Source organism: Crinia signifera, chromosome 3, assembly GCF_055691185.1.
Source record: "Crinia signifera chromosome 3, ASM5569118v1, whole genome shotgun sequence".
Lineage (NCBI taxonomy): Eukaryota > Metazoa > Chordata > Amphibia > Anura > Myobatrachidae > Crinia > Crinia signifera.
The window spans coordinates 279,586,425-279,606,649 of record NC_139219.1 but is presented as its reverse complement, the minus strand read 5'-3'; the positions used below and the strand labels follow the sequence as shown (position 1 = coordinate 279,606,649).

Below are 20,225 nucleotides of genomic sequence, written 5' to 3'. Positions count from 1 at the left end.
AATGTCAGTTATATACGCAAACATATGCTCCCGTGACCTTTCCTTTGACTTATCCGATCCCAATCCACAGAAAACCCCTTTTTAACCAAATACCGATTTTCCAGTAAAAACATTATTAATTTTCAACAAACTTGTCCAATTATTAATAATGTCCTCCAGATCATCACAAAGAACGGGTCCCGGTGTGAGGTGCCAGGGGACATGTATCGTCATTTCTCTCTGCATATTACCACTCAAAAGAGCTGTAAGTAGCCGTTTGGGAATGGTGCCATTGCAAATGGGCAAAGCCAAGGGGTAGTAGGCTCACTCTGCAGTCTGGAGAGAGTCCTAAGAGCTGCCCGGTATGTCCTGAACGCCGCGCTTCCTGGTCTAATTCTCTCTGCACAAGTTACATCTGCACATGGTTTGGCCATTTGAGAAGGAATTTGCCTTTGCGAGTGGACCAGAATAAGGGCCATAGACACAATGGTTGCTTGAAGATATGAAGGAGTGAGAAAAAGGTGTACCCCACTGACAAGTGTGTAAAGATTTCTTTTAAACTCTGGTGCTTCTATGTATGTGCCCTTCACCAAGTGGAAAGGGTAGGATTGGGAGTCGTACCGTGACTCACAGAAAATCTTTCTGTGGTAAGTGCATAAAGGTATCTTTTGAAGGATCAAACAACAGCACTCAAAATTTGCGTACCATACTCACTATAGGTATAGTGTATACATTCATATAAAGGTTTCTTTTGATAGGTTGTGATGTCCTTCTTTTCCTGGACTTGTAATCCTCAATTTATGTGTACAAGTTTTGGCAAAAGAAAACAATAGATAGCGTATGTTGTACCATTGTGATTGGGGTATTTCTTTTTTTTTCACTCATTCACATCTACAAGCAACACAATTTTAATTTCTGTTATATGACTTTATTAAAAATTGTTATGTATATTTTCTGTTTTTCACGGTACATGGAGAGCATACCCTTCACTGAAAGTGGACATCCAAATACAAATCCTTGGAATACTTACCATCTCTGTACCTTAAGGATCGTATTGTACGTCAGTTTTTGAGTGCCTATGATTTTTTTCTACTGTTGTGTGGTTCATGCCCTTAGCAAAAATATTCATGGGGCCTCTGGTCCCTGTTAGGTCCCTAGGCTTCAGCCCAGCCAGCCTTATGTACAATATAGCCTTGCAACATAAGGGAGATTGAGCTACTCTACCGGGAGACTATGGGGACTGCCCAAAATTCAGGAGTCTGTTGGACACTCCCATACAGCAGGTAGGTATATTGCTTCCACTGTGACCGGGTATCTGGTCAGATGTTTGACAGTGACCTTGATGACATTCATAAAGTGGACAACACAATTTCGACATTAGAATTTTGGCCTCAGAATATTGACATGCCCTCAATGTTGACAACTGAAATGTCCACATTCTGAGATACTGACAGGTTAGGCAACACTGGGAGGATTAAGCTGCTGGGGTTGATTAGTTAGGGGAGGTTAATGTTAGTCATGGGAAGGGTTGTAGGGATTAGGGGAGAAATATTCACCACCAGAGTCACTTCTCTATGCTGCACCCACTGTGGTGACCACTGGGACCATGTAAGTGACTGCCCGACCACCCAGGACATTAGGTTAACGTTCTATCATGTCTACATGTTGTCTGTTGATATTTTGACCATGTTGACATGAGAACGGTCGCCATAACATAGCACACCTGTATTACAGTGATGGTAGTAATGTAAATGTGTGAACACGTAGCTGTGCCTATTCCAGGACCTCACCGTGAGAGCAGAGCTTTCCTTCCCAGCCTTGGTGACAGGAACAGTCAAACCTCCCTATGCCGTCTCTACAGGCACCATTTATACATGGACTAGAGAGACACTGATCCCCATCTGAAAGAGATATAACACATCACTACTCATACGGTACATTATCATTCATACTTGCATCATGTAGACACTTACCGAAATATGTTGCCCAAAAGTCAAGCTACAAATAAAAGAAGATTATTAAAATACTGTAGGAACTTGACAGTCTGCTCAGAGTTACTGCAGAAAACAAAACAGTTATATATGTATTTCTCTTACAGTGGCCTCACGAGTCTCAAATATCTCGTTTGCCTCCTCAAGGTCACATTTCTCTTCATAGCACTCTCTCTCCAGCGACCCAGGTTTCAACTCCTCCAGGAACTGGGCATTGGAACGTTTTGTAACTTTCAGCACCCGATTGGCATCCTGACTACTGGAGAAGACTGGAAATGAGAGGTGGGAGAAGAATAGGCTGGTCAGTTCCTGTAATTCCTCTGTAAATGCCATCACATATTGGTCCTGCACCCCAGACGTGAACCTAAGAGTGCAAGTAGAAGGTTGTGGATCCGCACAGACTTGGAGCATGAGTTATAACATTTTACTTAAACCATCTTGAAGACCAATATATTAGACTACTTCCAATCGGTTTTTGTAGTCATTGATTGGTGGTGCGCCCAACACATTCAGTAATTGTGACTGAATATATGGGGGGTTTGTTTGCAGAGGTGCAAACGGAAAGACAAATGTGCCTTTTTGGGCGAACTCTTTTGTGTATTAATTACTTGATATGATTATTAAATTAAAACATAACTTTTAATAGACTCTTCATATAAAAAATAGGGAGCATTATCGATGCTTTTTATGATAATCAATTACTTAGTCACTCATTTCTTCATTGCCTTAGCATATCACCATAATATATTTTTTATTTTTTACTTTTTCTCCTGTGTATCTGCTGTTTGATATCCACGCCTGTGTTACCATACCAGTTCTTCACCAGGAGTCTCCTCTCTGGTTATTGGGCTGGCCCCATGTTGGCGCTGCTGGAATCTAGCCCTAGTTGGGGTACAAGGTAACTAATCGGAAGTGGTATCAAATGAGAGTACCAGGTTGGTTGTATATGGGAGCTAAGGTATAGATCACTTCTGCTTTCCAATCCAGCACAGTGAGTCACCCTGATGCTTTTCAGTATTGCAGGGATGGCATTAAAGACTGGGTGGATGAGAGAGTGTTGAACAGTGTATCATAGTTATAGAGTGTCAGTTCCCCAGTAATTAGACTTCTGCTTTCAGGGATCTGCCGTTAGGCATCGAATCCTAGATGAGAGAGTCTTATATTATCTGCCTGAAAAAAGCTGCTGATTTTACGTTTTAATCTGTTTACACAGTAAAGTGTTATATATAACACCGCGGGTGATTCAAACAACAATCAACTGGTAGGCTGTATATTGTTACAGACTATTTAACAGACCAAGTGCGGGACATAACAGTGCAGACCGCTCACACCCTCCAGATTGAGCTGCAGCGGGTGTTACCTTCCTGGGGCCGCGCTATTGTCAATGCGAGTCCTTGATTACTCTTGGCGGCTCTGGTAGTAGAACTGGATGTCTCTCTACTGCACTGCACCCGGGGAATTGCGGTGGCTGGATACGCATTTCACCTGTTGGCTTCGTCAGTCCGCCATCGTCTGTTAAATAGTCTGTAACAATATACAGCCTACCAGTTGATTGTTGTTTGAATCACCCGCGGTGTTATATATAACACTTTACTATGTAAACAGATTAAAACGTAAAATCAGCAGCTTTTTTCAGGCAGTTTTACACAGTGGGTCTCCAGTGTGACTGAGGGATCAGTGTGCCGTAAATAGAGCTTTGCAGGTTTATATCACCTATAATTGTTATACTAAAGCATTGGCGGACTTTTGAATAAACCCTTCTACAGTAACATTGCTGGGGCATTAATGGTTAAGCATTGAAATGTATGCCAGAGGATAAATGTGTTGCCGTTCCAACCAGTAGTTGATTGATACAACCATATATAACCAATCTCCAGCGTGACTGCCTGACCCTTTGTATCGAGTGGATATCTGTAGTAGTATCTATACCATCGATACAGAGAGCATATGATATTGAAATCGCCGGCTGGGTTAACACAAACATAGTATAACAATATTAACCACTGTGGGGATACTAATGTATAAACATTGAGATGTATGTCAGATGACAAGCAGATTTTTACTCCAATTAGCAGATGTTTGATGCAACCACACACAGACAATCTCTAGTGGGACTGTGAGACTATTTTTGTTTATCAACTACAACTGTGCAGTGGTACTTTAAATTATATATATATATAAGGTATGAATTTATGACCAGAGCATAACTCGCAAATAGCCCACTGAAGTCTGCCTGAGTGTTGTAGTGTGAGCCAAGCTGGCATTTCTGACAGATTGTCATGTTCAGTCATTGGCAGACATATGTATATGGTGTATAGACAGCTGTTAGAGATTTTCTCAAAACCAGAGCCAATCTTTGCTGAACTTTTGTGGTCTGACAACGGAGAACAGATTATTATATTCTTGTCATATGCAATACATCGTACTACTCAGGTCATATATACACTGGGTGACAGAACTGCATACGATTGAATATAAGACAGAGTGAAAGTGCAACCAATCCCTGAAAATTACCTATGGTTGTTAGGGAGAAAATACAAGATTCAGAAGCTGCAGACACAATTTGGGCTTAAATCTGTCAGATATTACCATCTCAGTGTAAGGGGGTATTCAATGTCAGGGGAACAGCTGTCCCGTTCTCGTTTTGCTAGCCTGGAGCTCGGCAGTCGGGATTCAATGTCCCGGCTGCCGAGCGGCGAGAAGGGGGCGTGGCCGCGAATTGATGATGATAATAGACGAGCTCCGGCCGGGAGCTCGCCTATTTCCGGCTTTTCTTGGCAGAACGAGCCCGACAGCTTGTGATGTCGGGCTCGTTCTGCGCAAAACCCCTGTTCAATGCTGTCGGGGAAGACAGCATTGAATAGGGCCCCGCAGCCATCTCCCCCATCGGGAGATGGCTGCGGGAGCACGCCTAACATTGAATACCCCCCTAAACATCTTCCACGGTGGAGGGAAATCTCTCCCAACCTGCATGATAAATTTGATTCACCCTATGTGTCTAATCACACAAAAGTGTAATTAACAATCTTTTGTTTTCCAACCTGCTCTGAATCTACATTTCTTGTCAGAAAAAAAACCCAGATAATATAAAACTCGCTCATCAAGGATTCAATGCCTAACGGCAGATCCCTGAAAGCAGAAGTCTAATTACTGGGGAACTGACACTCTATAACTATGATACACTGTTCAACACTCTCTCATCCACCCTGTCTTTAATGCCATCCCTGCAATACTGAAAAGCATCAGGGTGACTCACTGTGCTGGATTGGAAAGCAGAAGTGATCTATACCTTAGCTCCCATATACAACCAACCTGGTACTCTCATTTGATACCACTTCCGATTAGTTACCTTGTACCCCAACTAGGGCTAGATTCCAGCAGCGCCAACATGGGGCCAGCCCAATAACCAGAGAGGAGACTCCTGGTGAAGAACTGGTATGGTAACACAGGCGTGGATATCAAACAGCAGATACACAGGAGCCACCGGTTGTGGGAGCACTTGCTCATGTGGGTGATTCGGTAGGAATAATAGACAACAATCCTCAGATGAAAAAATAAAACATTTATTTGCAATATAGAGTATCAAATAAACAGACAAAACAAGTGTGGGGTCACTTGGCCCAATTTTATTAAACATGATATGCTAAGGCAATCCAGATAGTATGTATATGTGATTGTGTGTTTTTCTTTAAAAACCAGAAGAAAAAGTAAAAAATAAAAAATATATTATGATGATATGCTAAGGCAATCAAGAAATGAGTGACTAAGTAATTGATTATCATAAAAAGCATCGATAATGCTCCCTATCTTTTATATGAAGAGTCTATTAAAAGTTATGTTTTAATTTAATAATCATATCAAGTAATTAATACACAAAAGAGTTTGCCCAAAAAGGCACATTTGTCTTTCCGTTTGCACCTCTGCAAACAAACCCCCCATATATTCAGTGAACCTAAGAGTGTTAGGAACCTGCTTCACAGAGGTGCCCTCAGCTTTGGTGGGAAGGTTCATATTTTTGGCCAAATATATGCTAACAACCTCTTAAATATAAAAAGGTGAAATATATATTATATAGATATACATAGTCCACAGATATATATATATATATATATATATATATATATATATATATATATATATGTCTAGTGTCCGTGAGTCTCCTAAACACTGCCATCTACTGGCAGAGAGTGAAATATGTTAGCAGAAATGGTTGTATAGTACACAAGAAAGGATTGTCCCAACTGTGCAGTAGCACACTTCTCTCCAGGGCCTGATTTAGGTTCCAGCCACCCTAGGCTAATACAGTGGTGGTACAATAACCTATGATGAGTTGCAAAAAGTATTTTCATAGGTAAACCGAGGTCACAAGAGAGGCAGTTATTAGGAAATATATTCCACTAATTGCCACTTCAGTAAGACACAGTGGCGTAAGTTCATCCATGTCACCCGGAGGCAAGATAAAAGGTGGTCCCCCCCATAGATAGATAGCTAGAGAGAGAGGGAGAATGAGAGAAAGGGTGAGCGAGGGAGAGAGAGAGATAAGGTGTCATGGAGAAAGAGAGAAACAAGAGTGTGAGAGAGGAGAGAAAGAAAGAATGTCAGGGAGAGAGGGGCTTCATATACTCAGCCTCACAGGTTACCGCTGCAGCGTCTCCCACCAAACTCCCAGCTTTTAGTTGACAGCTGCCACCTGCCTGCTTCAGTGTCAGTCACACCCACATGCTGGCTGCCGCCTGACTCCCATCTCTTCCTCACTGGCTGGCTTGCTCAGGTCAACTTCCGCCCCAGCCAGGTGACAGGGAGGAGCGGTGACGCGGCCACTGCACACAAGGCTACGTGGAGAGGGGGGTGGCCATCTGCACCACTGCACACAAGGGTTTGGGCTGAATAGGATAAGTGCGTCAGCAGCACTAATTGGAACATTGGAGCCATTGCCCCTTTAAGCCTAGCGCCCGACGACAGATGACTCCATTGCCTCCGGGAGTTTCGCCACTGGTAAGACATTGCATTGGCACCACCTGGGCAAATATCTTTACTTATGGCAAATGGGATTATTTGGAAAATCAACAAGAGATTATTGATTTGGCTCAATTTATGGACAATGTGACTGAACTATACGAGACGGTAAATATGGTGGACATGAACTAAAGTTTTTTAAGAGAACGGTGACAGCTTTGCCTTATTCTGGACTACTAAACGGTCCAGACCAGAGGATACTGTTTGATAATTGAAACATCTTGGAGTTCGTTGGTGTAGTTATTTGACTGATAATGTTACAGATCCAGAAGCTGTTATGCCACCCATACACAGTCCCATGTACGGGTGCGATGAGAAGCATGCTTCCGCGTACATCCCATCGCACAGCACAAAACAGTGACAGAACTCTGGGAGGCAATGGAGTCATCTGCCGCCGGGGTCCACCTCTCATACCCGGCTAAATCAGTTAATTGAAAACCGTCAATATTGCTTTGTAGCGTTCTGAAATATATGTGTTCTCTTTCTCTCTAAATATATATAGCTACATATATATAGAACACATATTTTATATATTATTCAAGGTTGCGTTTGTGTGTGTGTGTGGGGGGGAATTCCCCGGTAGGCCCCGGTGATTTTTGACCACGCCTTCTTTTTTAGGTGGGCGGGTCCCAACCCTGACAAAATGGTTTATCCCCCGGTCCTTCGCCGGGGCAGCCCAGGCAGGCCCCAGCGCCCATCCCATCTGAACTAATGCATACCCCGCTGCTCTCTCCCTGCCTGCTGTGTGTCGCCGCTACTGCTGCAGCTTGCGCTGATCCGGGCTGCCAGTCACAATGCCGGTACTTGAGAACACTTTGCGGGATAGACGCAGACAGCGGGCTGGAGCCTGATGAGCTGGCCGGTAAGATGGGGCTGCGGGGAATGCCGGCAGCTGCGAGGGTGCCCAGCCTGGGCCACACAACTAGCAGCAGTTCTGCACAGCCATCCTCCTCCTCAGTGAAGTAGCAGCACACAGTCATGCAGAAGGGGCAGGCTCTGCCGCAGCAGCACAGACTAGGGAGCAGGCACAACTTGCAGAGGGTTATAGGCAGTGGTGCAAGTAGAATTTTTTTCTTGGTGGTAATGATAGCCTCCACCAAAAATGGGCGTGGTCATGTGTCATGAGGGGGCATGGTCACACAAAGCTAGAGGAGTGACTAAATGACAATAGTGGCGTGGCATCAGGAGACAGGGAATGAGAAACATGGAATGACTGGGGTGGGTTGGCTCTTGTTTGGGGGAGAGCTGGGCAGCTTGTGCTTACAATTGTGGAGCCTGCTCTTCATCCTGTTGGCACCGCTGATGCCTGTCAGTGTGACAGGATAAATCAGCAGTAGCCGGTAGCTGCATACAACACTAATCATAACGCTGGGTGTGCGGTCTGCGGATGCATTATATTTAGACTTAAAATAAAAATAGAATTGACAGTGGGTCAGGGGGTAAGTGGTACCTGCAACATATTTCTTACAGGTACTCCGTACCACGCCATATCCCCTTACTTGCAACACTGGTTACAAGTTACTCTGCAGCAGCAGATCCCAGTGGTCCCATGGCAGCCAGTGAGGGTGGGGAGCTGCTGGCTCCCAGCAGCCGCAGCATGTCTCTCCCTTCCTCCTGTGCTTTGTGTGTGTGCGCTGCGCTTTCCCACGCCAGCTGCTGAATGTGACCTGACCCTGCTAATACAAAGCGTCGCCGCCTCCTATGCTCTGTGTCTGCTCAGTCACATCTTACATGTCCCCTGCTGCTGCCCGGCGCAGTAGCCGACTGGGATGGTAAGATGTGCCCCCTCGGACTGGGATGGTAAGATGCCATATGTTTTTTTGCCAGAGAAGAGTGCTTGTTGTCAGGGGAGGGGTTCCATGCTCATTGCCAAGGGAACTTGCATGTTCGTGTCCAAGGGGACTTGCATGCTGGTTGCCAGGAAGGGGAGGGTACTTACATGCTCATTGCCCAGGGAGTTCCCAACAGCGTGCCCCACTCCTCCAACCCCTAGCTGGCCACACGCACAATTGTCGGCAGCGGCCCCTCTGGTCTGGACCTTGGAGGAGACAGACACTAGAGGTCTGCCCTTAAAATACCACTGAATGGGCTGCCAGCTTCTCTTCTGCAGCAGCACCTACTTCCCTGGTGCTGGCTTCATCTGTTCGCAGCTGCTCTGAGAGGTTCGGGGGAGCCCAGACTCACCCAAGCGCATTTGGGCATTCATGTGTTTGGGCGTCTGAAATTCTGAGTACTCCCGAGTGTCCCCGAACTTGGCCTGGTGCGAATGGTGGTGGGGGCAGCGTTATTGGAGCCCCAGAGTATGATTGTTGGGGTGGAGATGCGGGGAGGGGAGCAACAAGGGGGAGCGATGGGGAGGCTGAAGGCACCACTGGCACACACCTACCAATATGTGGCATGCATGGGAATTTTTTTTAGGGGAGAGCCCACTCCTGCAGTGCAGCTCAGCCCGGAAAATGTATATGGAATACCACCGAAGTGGTTAACATAAATAAGCAGACGATGTAGCCTATTGTAATACAAAATTCTATGCTTTTATATTTGGACATAGCCCTGAGAGAATCTATTCTCAGTATTGGGTGATTGGCTGTTAATGTGTTTTTTAATACCGATTTTCTTTAAGAATTGGAATCCAGATTATTACTTACACCAGCTCGTCAACATCAAATCAAATCTGATTCAACACAACAGAGGCTGAGGGCGAGCTGATCGTGATCCTGGGAGGCGGGCTGATTGTGATCCTGGGGGGCGGGCTGATTGTGATCCTGGGGGGCGGGCTGATTGTGATCCTGGGGGGCGGGCTGATTGTGATCCTGGGAGGCGGGCTGATTGTGATCCTGGGGGGCGGGCTGATTGTGCTCACATGATGCTTTAAACCGTTATTATGCAATAATTTGTGCACTGCAAAGCTGTAAAACCACAGTGCAAATTCCCTATTGTGACATTGAAATCTTAATTTGTGCACAAGTGCACATAGTTTTGTAGGGTAGCTCATGTATTTCCAGACTCGGATAGAAGCATCTGCATAGGCACAGACGTTTGCACAATCTAATGGAGCAGTCAAGCAGGTTCAAAGCATTCCTTGCTAGATTGGAACACCAAAACAGGCAGTATCAGGTCACTAGTGTGCCCCGTGCCAGCCCCACCCATGCTCATGAGACGCCATGAATTGTGGGGACAGGGTTCCTTACTAATGTGACATTTTTCCTGTACACCATGTATTTTCCAGCGTATGTGGCAAGCACATTTAGTACAGGTTAATGTGGTATGCGGACAATAGGACGACAGTATAAAGGTTATAGAACAAAAGCAATGGAAGCACCTCGCTGTTTCTTTCAAATATTTGCACCATGGATGAGTCAATAGGTTGACAACTATTGGTCGACATGACAACGTTTGACACATGAAAAAGTCGACTTGTCCAAAAAAGATTGGCATAGGAAAAGGTCACATGAGTTTTTTATGATTTTTTTTCCAAAAACATACTTTACCATGCCAGTGGGCATAGAGGGAGACTATAATAGTGTGCCAAGCACAGCATGGCACCATGCCTGAAGCATGGCAAGCCATGCGAGGAGACGTGGTACACTAATACGGTGTCCATGTCGACATCTGTTGATAGACACAAAAATTTGAAACCATATCGGCCTTTTTCACGGCAAAGTTCTGCTTGTGTCAGCATTTTGAACATGTCTACCTAAACCATGTTGACCTTTTTTCATGTGTGGACCTTTGGCCTGTCGATCAATACGGGTCAACCTATTTAAGGTTGACTAAATGATGCACAACCGGTTAATGTTATGGTGGAGTTCCCAAACAATAGGCGTGCACCTTGAAATGCTCTTGACAGAAAAATCTAGCACACAGGGCCTGATCCAGCATTGGCTGCAGTTTGGATGAATAAGGAAACCTGCAACTGGTGTTTCCAGCATGCTGAGGTCTGCCCAGATTGCAAAGTCCGTCCTTGCCAAGCAATTGCAATCAGAATGCAGAAACTGAAGGCATCAGATGCTGCGGCTGATCACTACATTCATCACTGTTTAACTTGGACCAATGGTGAATTGGGAATGGTGTGAAATGCACATGTTCTGTAGCAAAAAGGGGATTTTGTACTTACTGTTAAATCCTTTTCTCAGACTCCATAGGTGACACTGGAGAGTTACAGTGGGGAATAGAAGGGCGACCACAGCGAGCTTGGGCACTTTAGAATAAATTAACAGTGACTAACTCCTCCCCTTCTACTTCCACTTCTAGGCAGTCTAGGTATGTGCCCGGAGGGAGCTGGAAGAAAGAAAAACACACTTCCAAGAGGAGGTTAAACATAACATAACAAGTCACACACACTCACAGAGTTAAAACATAGTTTGAGAAACATCACTCATAACAGAATGAACACACCCATAATTGCTGGGAAACTTAGAATGAAGGCTAAGTACAAAAGTCTCATAACCTCTGGTAACTGATCAAACCTGAAACAGCAATAAACGAGACAGCGTCGGGTGGGCGTCCAGTGTCACCTATGGAGTCTGAGAAAAGGATTTAACAGTAAGTACTGTTTTCCTCCACTGGAGAGTTACAGTGGGGACGTCCCAGAGCTCCCAACACGGGTGGGATGACGCTGAGAGCCCCTTAACACAGAACGGCCGAACCGCGAAGCAGTTGCCGCAAATGTGTCACATTTATAAAATCGGACAAAGGTCCTGCGGCCAGACCAAGTAGCCGCTCTACAGAGATCTTGAATAGAAACTCCACGGGCAGCCGCCCAGGAGGTACCCACCGACCGTGTTGAATGGGCGGAGATAGAAGAAGGTGGCACTCTAGAGGAAGCCACATAAGCCTGACGAATTGTCAGCCTAATCCACCTGGCCAGGGCCTGCTTGGAGGCGGGCCATCCAGGATGCAGGGAGTCATAGAGGACAAAAAGAGCATTTGACTTACGCACAGACTCCGTTCTGGCAACGTATATGCGCAAAGCCCGGACCACGTCCAGCGCTCTAGACTCATCAGATTCCTCCCAAAAGGCCGGCACCACAATAGGTTGGTTAATGTGGAATGCCGAGACCACCTTTGGGAGAAAACCACTGGTGCGCAGCTCCGCTCTATCCTCGTGGAAACGCAAGAAGGGTGCCTTACAAGAGAGAGCACTCAGCTCAGACACCCCTCTGGCCGTGGCCAAGGCTAGCAGTAAGACTGTCTTCCAAGTGACATATTTCAGGTCCACGTCCTCCATGGGTTCAAACAGGGAGGACTGGAGGAAGGTCAAGACCAGGTCCAAGTCCCACGGTGCTGTGGGTGGCTTGAAGGGAGGTTGCAGCCGCAACACCCCTTGGAAGAAAGTCTGAACCTGAGGAAGAAGCGCCAGCTTTCTCTGGGAAAAAAAGATAGAGAGAGCGGATACCTGTACCTTCAAGGACCCCAGCCGGAGTCCTGAGGAAAGGCCCTTCTGTAAAAATAAAAGCAAACGGGCCAATTTGAAATTCACAGGAGAGACCCTCCTGGTCTCGCACCAGGCCACATAGGCCCTCCATATGCGATGGTAATGCACCGAGTTAACCTGTTTTCTGGCCCCTATCATGGTAGGGATCACTGCCTGCGGAATCCCTGCTTTTCTCAGACTGGACCTTTCAAGAGCCATGCCGTCAAATGTAGATGTTGTAAGTTTGGACAGGTGAACGGACCCTGTGTTAGCAGGTCGTCGCAGAGTGGAAGAGGCCACGGCTCGTCTACTAACAGGCCTGTTAGAACTGTGTACCACGGCCGGCGAGGCCAGTCCGGAGCAATGAACAGCACTGTTACCGACTCCCTGCGGATTCTCTGTAGTATCCGAGGAATGAGAGGCAATGGAGGGAAGATGTAGAGGTACTGATCCGTCCAAGGGGCGGTGAGAGCGTCCACTGCCACTGCCTGAGGATCTCTTGTCCGAGCGCAGTACCAGGGCAACTGATGGTTGTGTCTGGAGGCCATCATGTCTATCTGAGGACATCCCCACCGACAAATCAAGGTCTGGAAGACCTGGGGGTTCAGATACCACTCTGTGATGGACGTCTCTTCGGCTGAGGTAGTCTGCCTCCCAATTTTCCACGCCTGGTATGAAAATGGCAGACACGGCCCCCGCGTGCTCCTGCACCCAGAGCAGAATCCTCTTCACTTCTCTCCTCGCTGCACGGCTGCGAGTGCCTCCCTGTTTGTTTATGTAGGCCACAGCCGTGGCATTGTCGGACTGCACTCTGATGTCCTTGTTCCGGAGAATGACTTCCGCTTGAAGGAGGGCGTAGTACACCGCTCAGAGTTACAGCACATTGATGGACATCTGAGCTTCCTCCGGCGTCCACAGACCCAGCGTGACCGCTCCCCAGCCCCTGAGGCTGGCGTCTGTGGTGAGGAGCGTCCAGTTGTGTATGGCGAACCTCCATCCCTCCTGCAGGTTGCTGGAGTCGAGCCACCACGCCAGTGATGCTCGAGCCTGATGGGAAAGGGTGATTCGCTGATGGAGAAAAAGATGCGAACCTGACCACTGGTGGAGCAGACACAGATGGAAGGGGCTAGATCGAAAACGCCCGTACTGCACCGCCTCGAACGTGGCCACCATCTTTCCCAACAGCCTTGTGCAGAGTAGGACTGATACCTTCCGGTGCTGCAGCACCAGGCGAACAGATTCCTGCAAGGACAATATCTTGTCCCCTGGGAGGAAAACCCTTCTTTGGACAGTGTCCAAGGTCATCCCCAGGAACAAAATCCTCTGAGAGAGGGTCAGTTGCGACTTCTGGATATTGAGCATCCAGCCATGGGACTCCAGAGTCTGACGTGTCAGGTGGATGTTGTGCAGCAGGATCTCCTTGGACGGAGCCTTCAACAGAAGGTCGTCCAAGTAAGGGAAAGTGGTAACTCCCTGAGCCCTGAGTATTTCCATCATGACTGCCATGACCTAGGTAAATACCCGGGGCGCAGATGAGAGGCCGAAGGTAAGGGCTCTGAACTGTAGGTGACAGCTCTGAACAGCAAACCGCAGGTAGGCCTGATGAGGAGGCCAGATGGGGATGTGCAGGTATGCATCTTTTATATCGATGGATACGAGAAACTCCCCCGGCCCTGCAATGACTGACTGCAGAGACTCCATCTTGAAACAGGTGAACCGCAGAAGCAGATTGAGCTGCTTCAAATTCAAAATGGGCCTCACCGAGCTGTCCGGTTTGGGAACCAGAAACAGGCTGGAATAGAAACCCCTTGACCTCTCGGAGTCTGGGACTGGGATAACAACCTCCATGTCCCTGAGTTTGTGAATGGCAGCCTGTAGTGCTCTACTTTTCTCGGGAGAAGCTGGCAAACCTGTGGGGAAAAAAACATAGAGGAGGAGGCAACAAGAAGTCTACTGCCACCGGGTCCTTAACCCATGCGTCCTGGCAGGACATGGACAAAACGTGCTGGTAAAACAGCAGACGGCCTCCCACTCTGCGCTCCGGGCAGGGACTGGGAGAGTCATGCAGAGGGCTTGGAGGTAACCTTTGCATCCAGGATGGGTGCGCTGGCCGAACCTCTGCCTCGGAATCCTCTAGAACTGGAAGCAGTTCCACGTGACCTACCCCTGAATCTGGGGGTGGGTCGGAAGGAACGAAAGGACTGCCCTCCTGTAGTTGGGAAGGACCTGCGTGGGGGAGGGGCTGCTGTAGGCAGAAACTGCGACTTACCCCCGTAGCCTGTGAGATCATCTTGTCCAGCTCTGGACCGAAGAGCGCCTCACCAGCAAAGGGTAATGCTTCCACAGCCTTTTTGGAGTCGGCGTCCGCATTCCACTGTCTCAACCAAAGAGTGCTCTGAGCTGCAACTGAAAGGGCAGAGACACGAGCCGCCAGCATACAGACGTCTGAAGAGGCTTCAACTAAGTATCCTGCAGCCTCACATATGTGCTCAACTAGAAGAAACATATCGCCTGCACCTGGGTCTAGAGAGGAGGCAACCTGGGATGCCCAGACCTCCATGGCCCTATTGACCCAACAGCCCACCTGGGCTGCCTTTGTAAAAGACCTGCAGCTGAATAAATATTCTTCAGGGTGCTCTCTAACCGTCTGTCAGAGACATCCTTGAGGGTAGAGGCTCCTGGTATGGGCAGTACTGTCTTTTTAGACAAGCGTGATACCGAAGAGTCTACAGCAGGGGGCGTTTCACAGGACTTCCTAGCATCCTTAGGAAAGGGATAGGAAGTGAAAAACCTTTGGGACACCTGAAACTTTTTGTCAGGGTGTAACCAAGCTTTTTGCAGGTGATCATCCAGCACTTCTGATGCTGGGAAGAATGCAGACTGTTTCTGCTTTTTAGCAAAAACTGAGGGATGCGCAGCAGGCCTCTCCGCCTCAGAGACATTGAGGGTTAAACGGACTGCTAGTATTAAGTCCTCTAAACCCTGAGAGGGGACATCAGTGTCCTGTATAACTGGAGCCTCAGGCTAATTAAATTCACCCTCCTCCAGATCTGGCATGTCATCATCTGTATCATCTAACAGAGGGACTTGAGGAAAAATCCTATTAGCAGGAGCCAGTCTAAGGGGAGGGGGTACTGGGGTGTCTGCATGTAATGCTCTAGACAGACCCTCAACAGCAGAGGTTAACTCTGCCTGTTGATCCCTGGCTGCATCCCTGTGTTGTCTGGCTGCCGATAACTCAGAAGCTAGCTGAGAAATCACTGTAGACAATTGGGAAGCCCATACAGGAGTATCCTGCCCCGCTGCAGAAGGCGGGGGGACTGGGGCTGCAGCACATGGGGGACCTAAAATGGCGCCCTCAGCGTGTGGGGTGAACTTGGTGCTGCACTTTTTGCAAGCAATCTTTTTAGGAGCCCCACCAGCCATCATACACTCATCAATCATCCAACAGAGTGGAGAGAGAGAGAGAGGTTAAGCACCGGACAGGAGAGTATATAAGGCAGAGTCTGCCACAAGCCAGAGACGCGCACTGTATATAAATATAAGGGACCTTTTTGGACACAGTCCAAGCCACCCTGATCTCCTATGTCCCGCTGTGACTCACTGTACCAGGGTCATCTGCACTTTTCAGCCGCCTGGAGGGAGCCGCGGATCACGCTGCTGTTCAATGGCTGCCGCACCTTAAAGAAGGAGGACGCGGAAGTGCCCAGCATGCCGCGCGCCTATGCTTGCCTGGCCGCATCTTTTTCGCTGAATCCCCCACTAACAGGGGATCAGCGTTCTACTTACCCCTGCCTCTGCTGTCAGGTGCGGCGTGCTGACAGGTCCTCGAGGCGCGCTGCGTGCAGCGGCGACGGGACCTCAGGATCTGTGGATCCTGCAGCCGGGTACCGGAGGCGAGCTGCGTGCAGCTGCGACCGGACCCGCCGACAGCGCCCTCGTCGCAGGCAGGGACAGGGGGCTACCTGCTTGTCCTCCTGCTGATTGCAGATCATCTAAAATTAAAAAAGCCCAGGAGTGAGCAATTAATGCACCCAGCTCCCGTAGGGCACACGCTAAGACTGGCTAGGAGAGGAAGTAGAAGGGGAGGAGTTAGTCACTGTTAATTTATTCTAAAGTGCCCAAGCTCCCTGTGGTCGCCCTTCTATTTCCCACTGTAACTCTCCAGTGTCACCTAGTGGAGGAAAGAGAAATTCATTTTGTTTGCATCGAAATGACTCCCCGAAATGTGTATTTCCAGATTCTGCTAAAACATTACCTGAGCCGCTGTCAGCAGGTGGGATGACACTCAGGATAAGGATCCACAACATAGTCAGTGAATCTGCGGCATAAAAGGATACTGGGAGTTACTTCTCACAGGGATTCCAGGAAAGTGGAGCAGGCTGGAGGTACATTCTTTGTTAATGAAAACATTGCAAGCCCTATGTAATCCACACCTTGCTTCCTTCACTTACAGTATATAATGGTGTGTTCAGTCTATATCTCATCCCTGGTTGTAAGGGCAATAGAATGCAGAGGATACAAGAGAGATGTACACTGGACCTGATTCCATTTGCTGCTACTTGTGCCTAACCATGGCAAGCATTACAATATCTGTGCCGTTGTAGGACTTGATAAATAACACAATACTGAGAGATGCTTTGTGGAATTGTTTGCAAATGAAATAAAATGAATAGCAATTGTATTTGTATTATTGCCCATACCTCCCAACTGTTCCGATTACAGCAGGACTGTCCTGGTAATGGAGACTGTCCTGTGGGTGCCGGGCGGAGGTGGTGTGGCAGATGGGGGAGCCGGTGATCACAGCTGCGGTGATCACTGAATATATGCTGTGAACATGCCCACAGCATCTATTCAGTGCAGAGAGGGAGCTGAGGGCCGCCCAGCTGCTTGGGAAGCGCTAGCCACACCCCTGAAATGACATGACTATGGGCAGTATTCAATGAGCATTTTGGAGATGTGCAGCGAATCCTGTTTAGGATTCGCTGCACATTCGCCTCTGCTCGCTGCGTTCTGGAGCCTCGCCGGCTCCAGTATTCAACGAGTCAGGGGCTCGCTGCTCCTGACTGGCGAATTTTAACTCCTGCGGCGATGCCGCAGGGAGCCCGAGGACGGCGGCCTGCCCCAGAACGTTTGGGGGGGGGGGGGGTAGGTGGGCTCCCCGGGTGCCAGGCAGCCCCCCGGGGGTGCCAGCAGGGGACCGGGTATATTCACTACACCCGATCATGCATATGTAATGATCGGGTGCAGTGAATATATGAATATCTAATGAGCGGCATGGCTCAGGTCCCCTGCTGGCTGGTCTGTGTAAAAAAAATATATATATTTTTTCAAATTAAATATATATTCATGTGCTTACAGCACATGAATAAAAATAGCATGCCCCTCCTCAGAATAAAATCCCTGATTTTTTGACACTAAATGTAAAAAAACAAAACACTTTATTTTAAAAGTTCACATTTCACTTCACCATAAAAAGATAGCGATTGCTACTCGGTGAATCATGGCGAAAAAAACCTTGAAATGTATTCGCCATCTGGTCATTGAATAGGGTGATTCACCGTTTTAGTCAAAAATTCGCCTTACAGCACAAAATCGCAATAAAAACCTGGCGAATCAGCCTCATTGAATACCGCCCTATATCTCTCTTCCAGAGGATCTGCCCCTTCCTTTTGCGCCAAAAAGTTGGGAGGTATGCATTAACTGAAGTACTGTATATTTACAGCCGCCAGACATGCATAATGCAGACATGCAGTAACATTTGTGAGATCTTGGCATAGCTAATATTTTACATTGTCCACAAAGCGTCCGGTCCAGAACTCAGCAAGCACCATTGTACACTTCCTATGTGCTATGACTGTATTAAATCCTTTATCCAGCAAAATGCTGGGTTTACACCGCAGGCTTTTCCCGGCATGTTAGTGGGTAGACCCTTTTCAGTCTGCCCCCATATGCGGTGTGCCTGTTCTGCTGGAGCTTGGATACCTTACACCAGTGATGAGCGGTGGTGACTGTGAGAGGCACTGTCACAGTCACCACCGCAATCCCCCCCCCTCCCGAGTGCCACCGACATGGCACTTGGAGATGACATTATGAATAGATTTTTTTTTTTTAGATTGGAATGCTTCATCATTGACGGTTACTTTTTTTTTTTAATTCCTAGTTGTTACATTATCTAATGAGGGTGTAGTAATATTACATGTACGGCTTCATCTGTGTCAGTGCAATCCTGTGGCAGATACATGTTATGGTAATGTTGTTTATCTTGTATAATAGGCTAAGGAGCTTATATACACACACACATGCTAATATAAACTATGTTCAAAAGTTTTAAGCCCAATCAGTGTATGTAATGTTTAACTTACAGTTCCCTCACTGCACAGCTCCCCCAGACTTCTGCAGCGGTCACTGGACTTCATCGGTTTCACCCGTTGCATCTGCTTTAGGACTCCTCAACCAGTCATTCACAGTGAATCCAAATTTTCTCAAATATTGACTCTGTCTCTTTGTACAAACAAAAGGCAGTGTCCAAGGGTAACAGGCAGTATATGCTGCACACAACCCTCCGAGTGACACAAATTAAAAAATGTGACGTAAAAGTGAGGTTGAGCTTAAAGTCTACAGACTGGAGTAAAATGCTAGAAACAAGATGTGGGACCTTTTCCTGTTTCCTGCTCATTGGAAGCTCTACAGAGCAAGGGGACTCATTGTCATTTGTGCTGGATGGTACTCCCAGTTTGTTTGTCAAACACACTTTAAAGGTGCAATGTGCATTGTGTGACTCTTTGATCTGTACCATGTGACCACTTTTTTCAACTCCAGCAAAAACAATAGTCTACAGCAGAGGTAGCCAACTCCAGTCCTCGAGAGCTAACAGTTCACGTTTTCCAGGTCACCTCACAGGTACACAGGTGCACTCATTACGGACACCTTTTAAAAGATCCACAGGTGGAGCTAATTCTTTCACTTGTGATTCTGTGAGGAGATCTGGAAAACATGAACTGTTGGTAGCTCTCGAGGACTGGAGTTGGCTACCCCTGGTCTACAGAGTGGCCAAATTATTATGACCACCAGGTTAGTATTTCTTTTAGGATTCTAACTGCAGAGGAGTAGCTAAGTGACATGGTACGTCATTTTACCTTCTTATTGTAATGCCTCTTAAACATTATGCCACACACTGTAATGCCCCTTACACAATATGCAACTGACACCATTTTATGTCCCACACACAAAAATGCCCCTTCCAAATTATGCCCCACAGTAAGGTTTCCAATTACTCGATGCCAGGGGTTACATGGCAAAAGATGCAGTTTTCTGCAACTTCTCCTGACGGTGCCAGTGTTCCTGGCACTTCCAGGTGACACTATACACACCTAGGAATAATTATAAAATTTGCACACCCCCCCCATGGCATTTTAGTGGCACTTACACACAATGCCCCCTGTAGTGCTGCTTACACACATAATGTCCATGTAGTGTCCCTTACACACATAATAAGTAGTAGGTCTTTCCACCCTACATGCTCATTGCCAGGTATTTCATGCTCAGTCGCAGAGGTTACATGCTCATTGCCAGTGGTTTCTTGCTTGTTGCCAGGGTTTTCTTGCTGGTTGTCAGGGGACTATATGCTCATTGCCTGAGGGTAGGTGAACACACCATGCCAGCTCTCTCAGAATCCGGCACATCGGGTAGGGCTGTATGCACCTCTGTCTCCTATAAGGCACTGGACATTTTTGGAGGGGCACAAGGGCTCTGACAATGTGCAGCTGTTGGAGAGAGGGGTCGCAGTCTAGCTCTGCAGGAGTGATGTAGAGCCCCGGGCA

The 20,225-nt window shown here is 47.4% G+C and overlaps 1 protein-coding gene across 6 annotated transcripts in view; it reads right to left on the bottom strand.

Annotated features, from left to right (window-relative positions):
- The window catches only part of LOC146064568 (vitamin K-dependent protein C-like), a 49,286-nt gene extending 30,182 nt beyond the window's left edge, over positions 1-19,104 (bottom strand). For 2 of the 6 annotated variants that reach the window (XM_083178221.1, XM_083178223.1), the window contains exons 1-4: positions 16,661-16,723; positions 2,076-2,239; positions 1,953-1,977; positions 1,770-1,869 (exon numbers count right to left, since the gene is read on the bottom strand). In XM_083178221.1, the coding sequence (XP_083034347.1) occupies positions 1,770-1,869; positions 1,953-1,977; positions 2,076-2,134 (184 nt within the window). In that variant the 5' untranslated portion in view covers positions 2,135-2,239; positions 16,661-16,723. Of the gene's footprint in view, positions 1-1,769; positions 1,881-1,952; positions 1,978-2,075; positions 2,240-11,103; positions 11,268-16,660; positions 16,724-18,767 lie in introns of those variants that run through there. The other 4 variants (XM_083178222.1, XM_083178224.1, XM_083178220.1 and 1 more) reach the window with 4 other exon arrangements.
- Between the last annotated feature and the right edge of the window lie 1,121 nt (positions 19,105-20,225).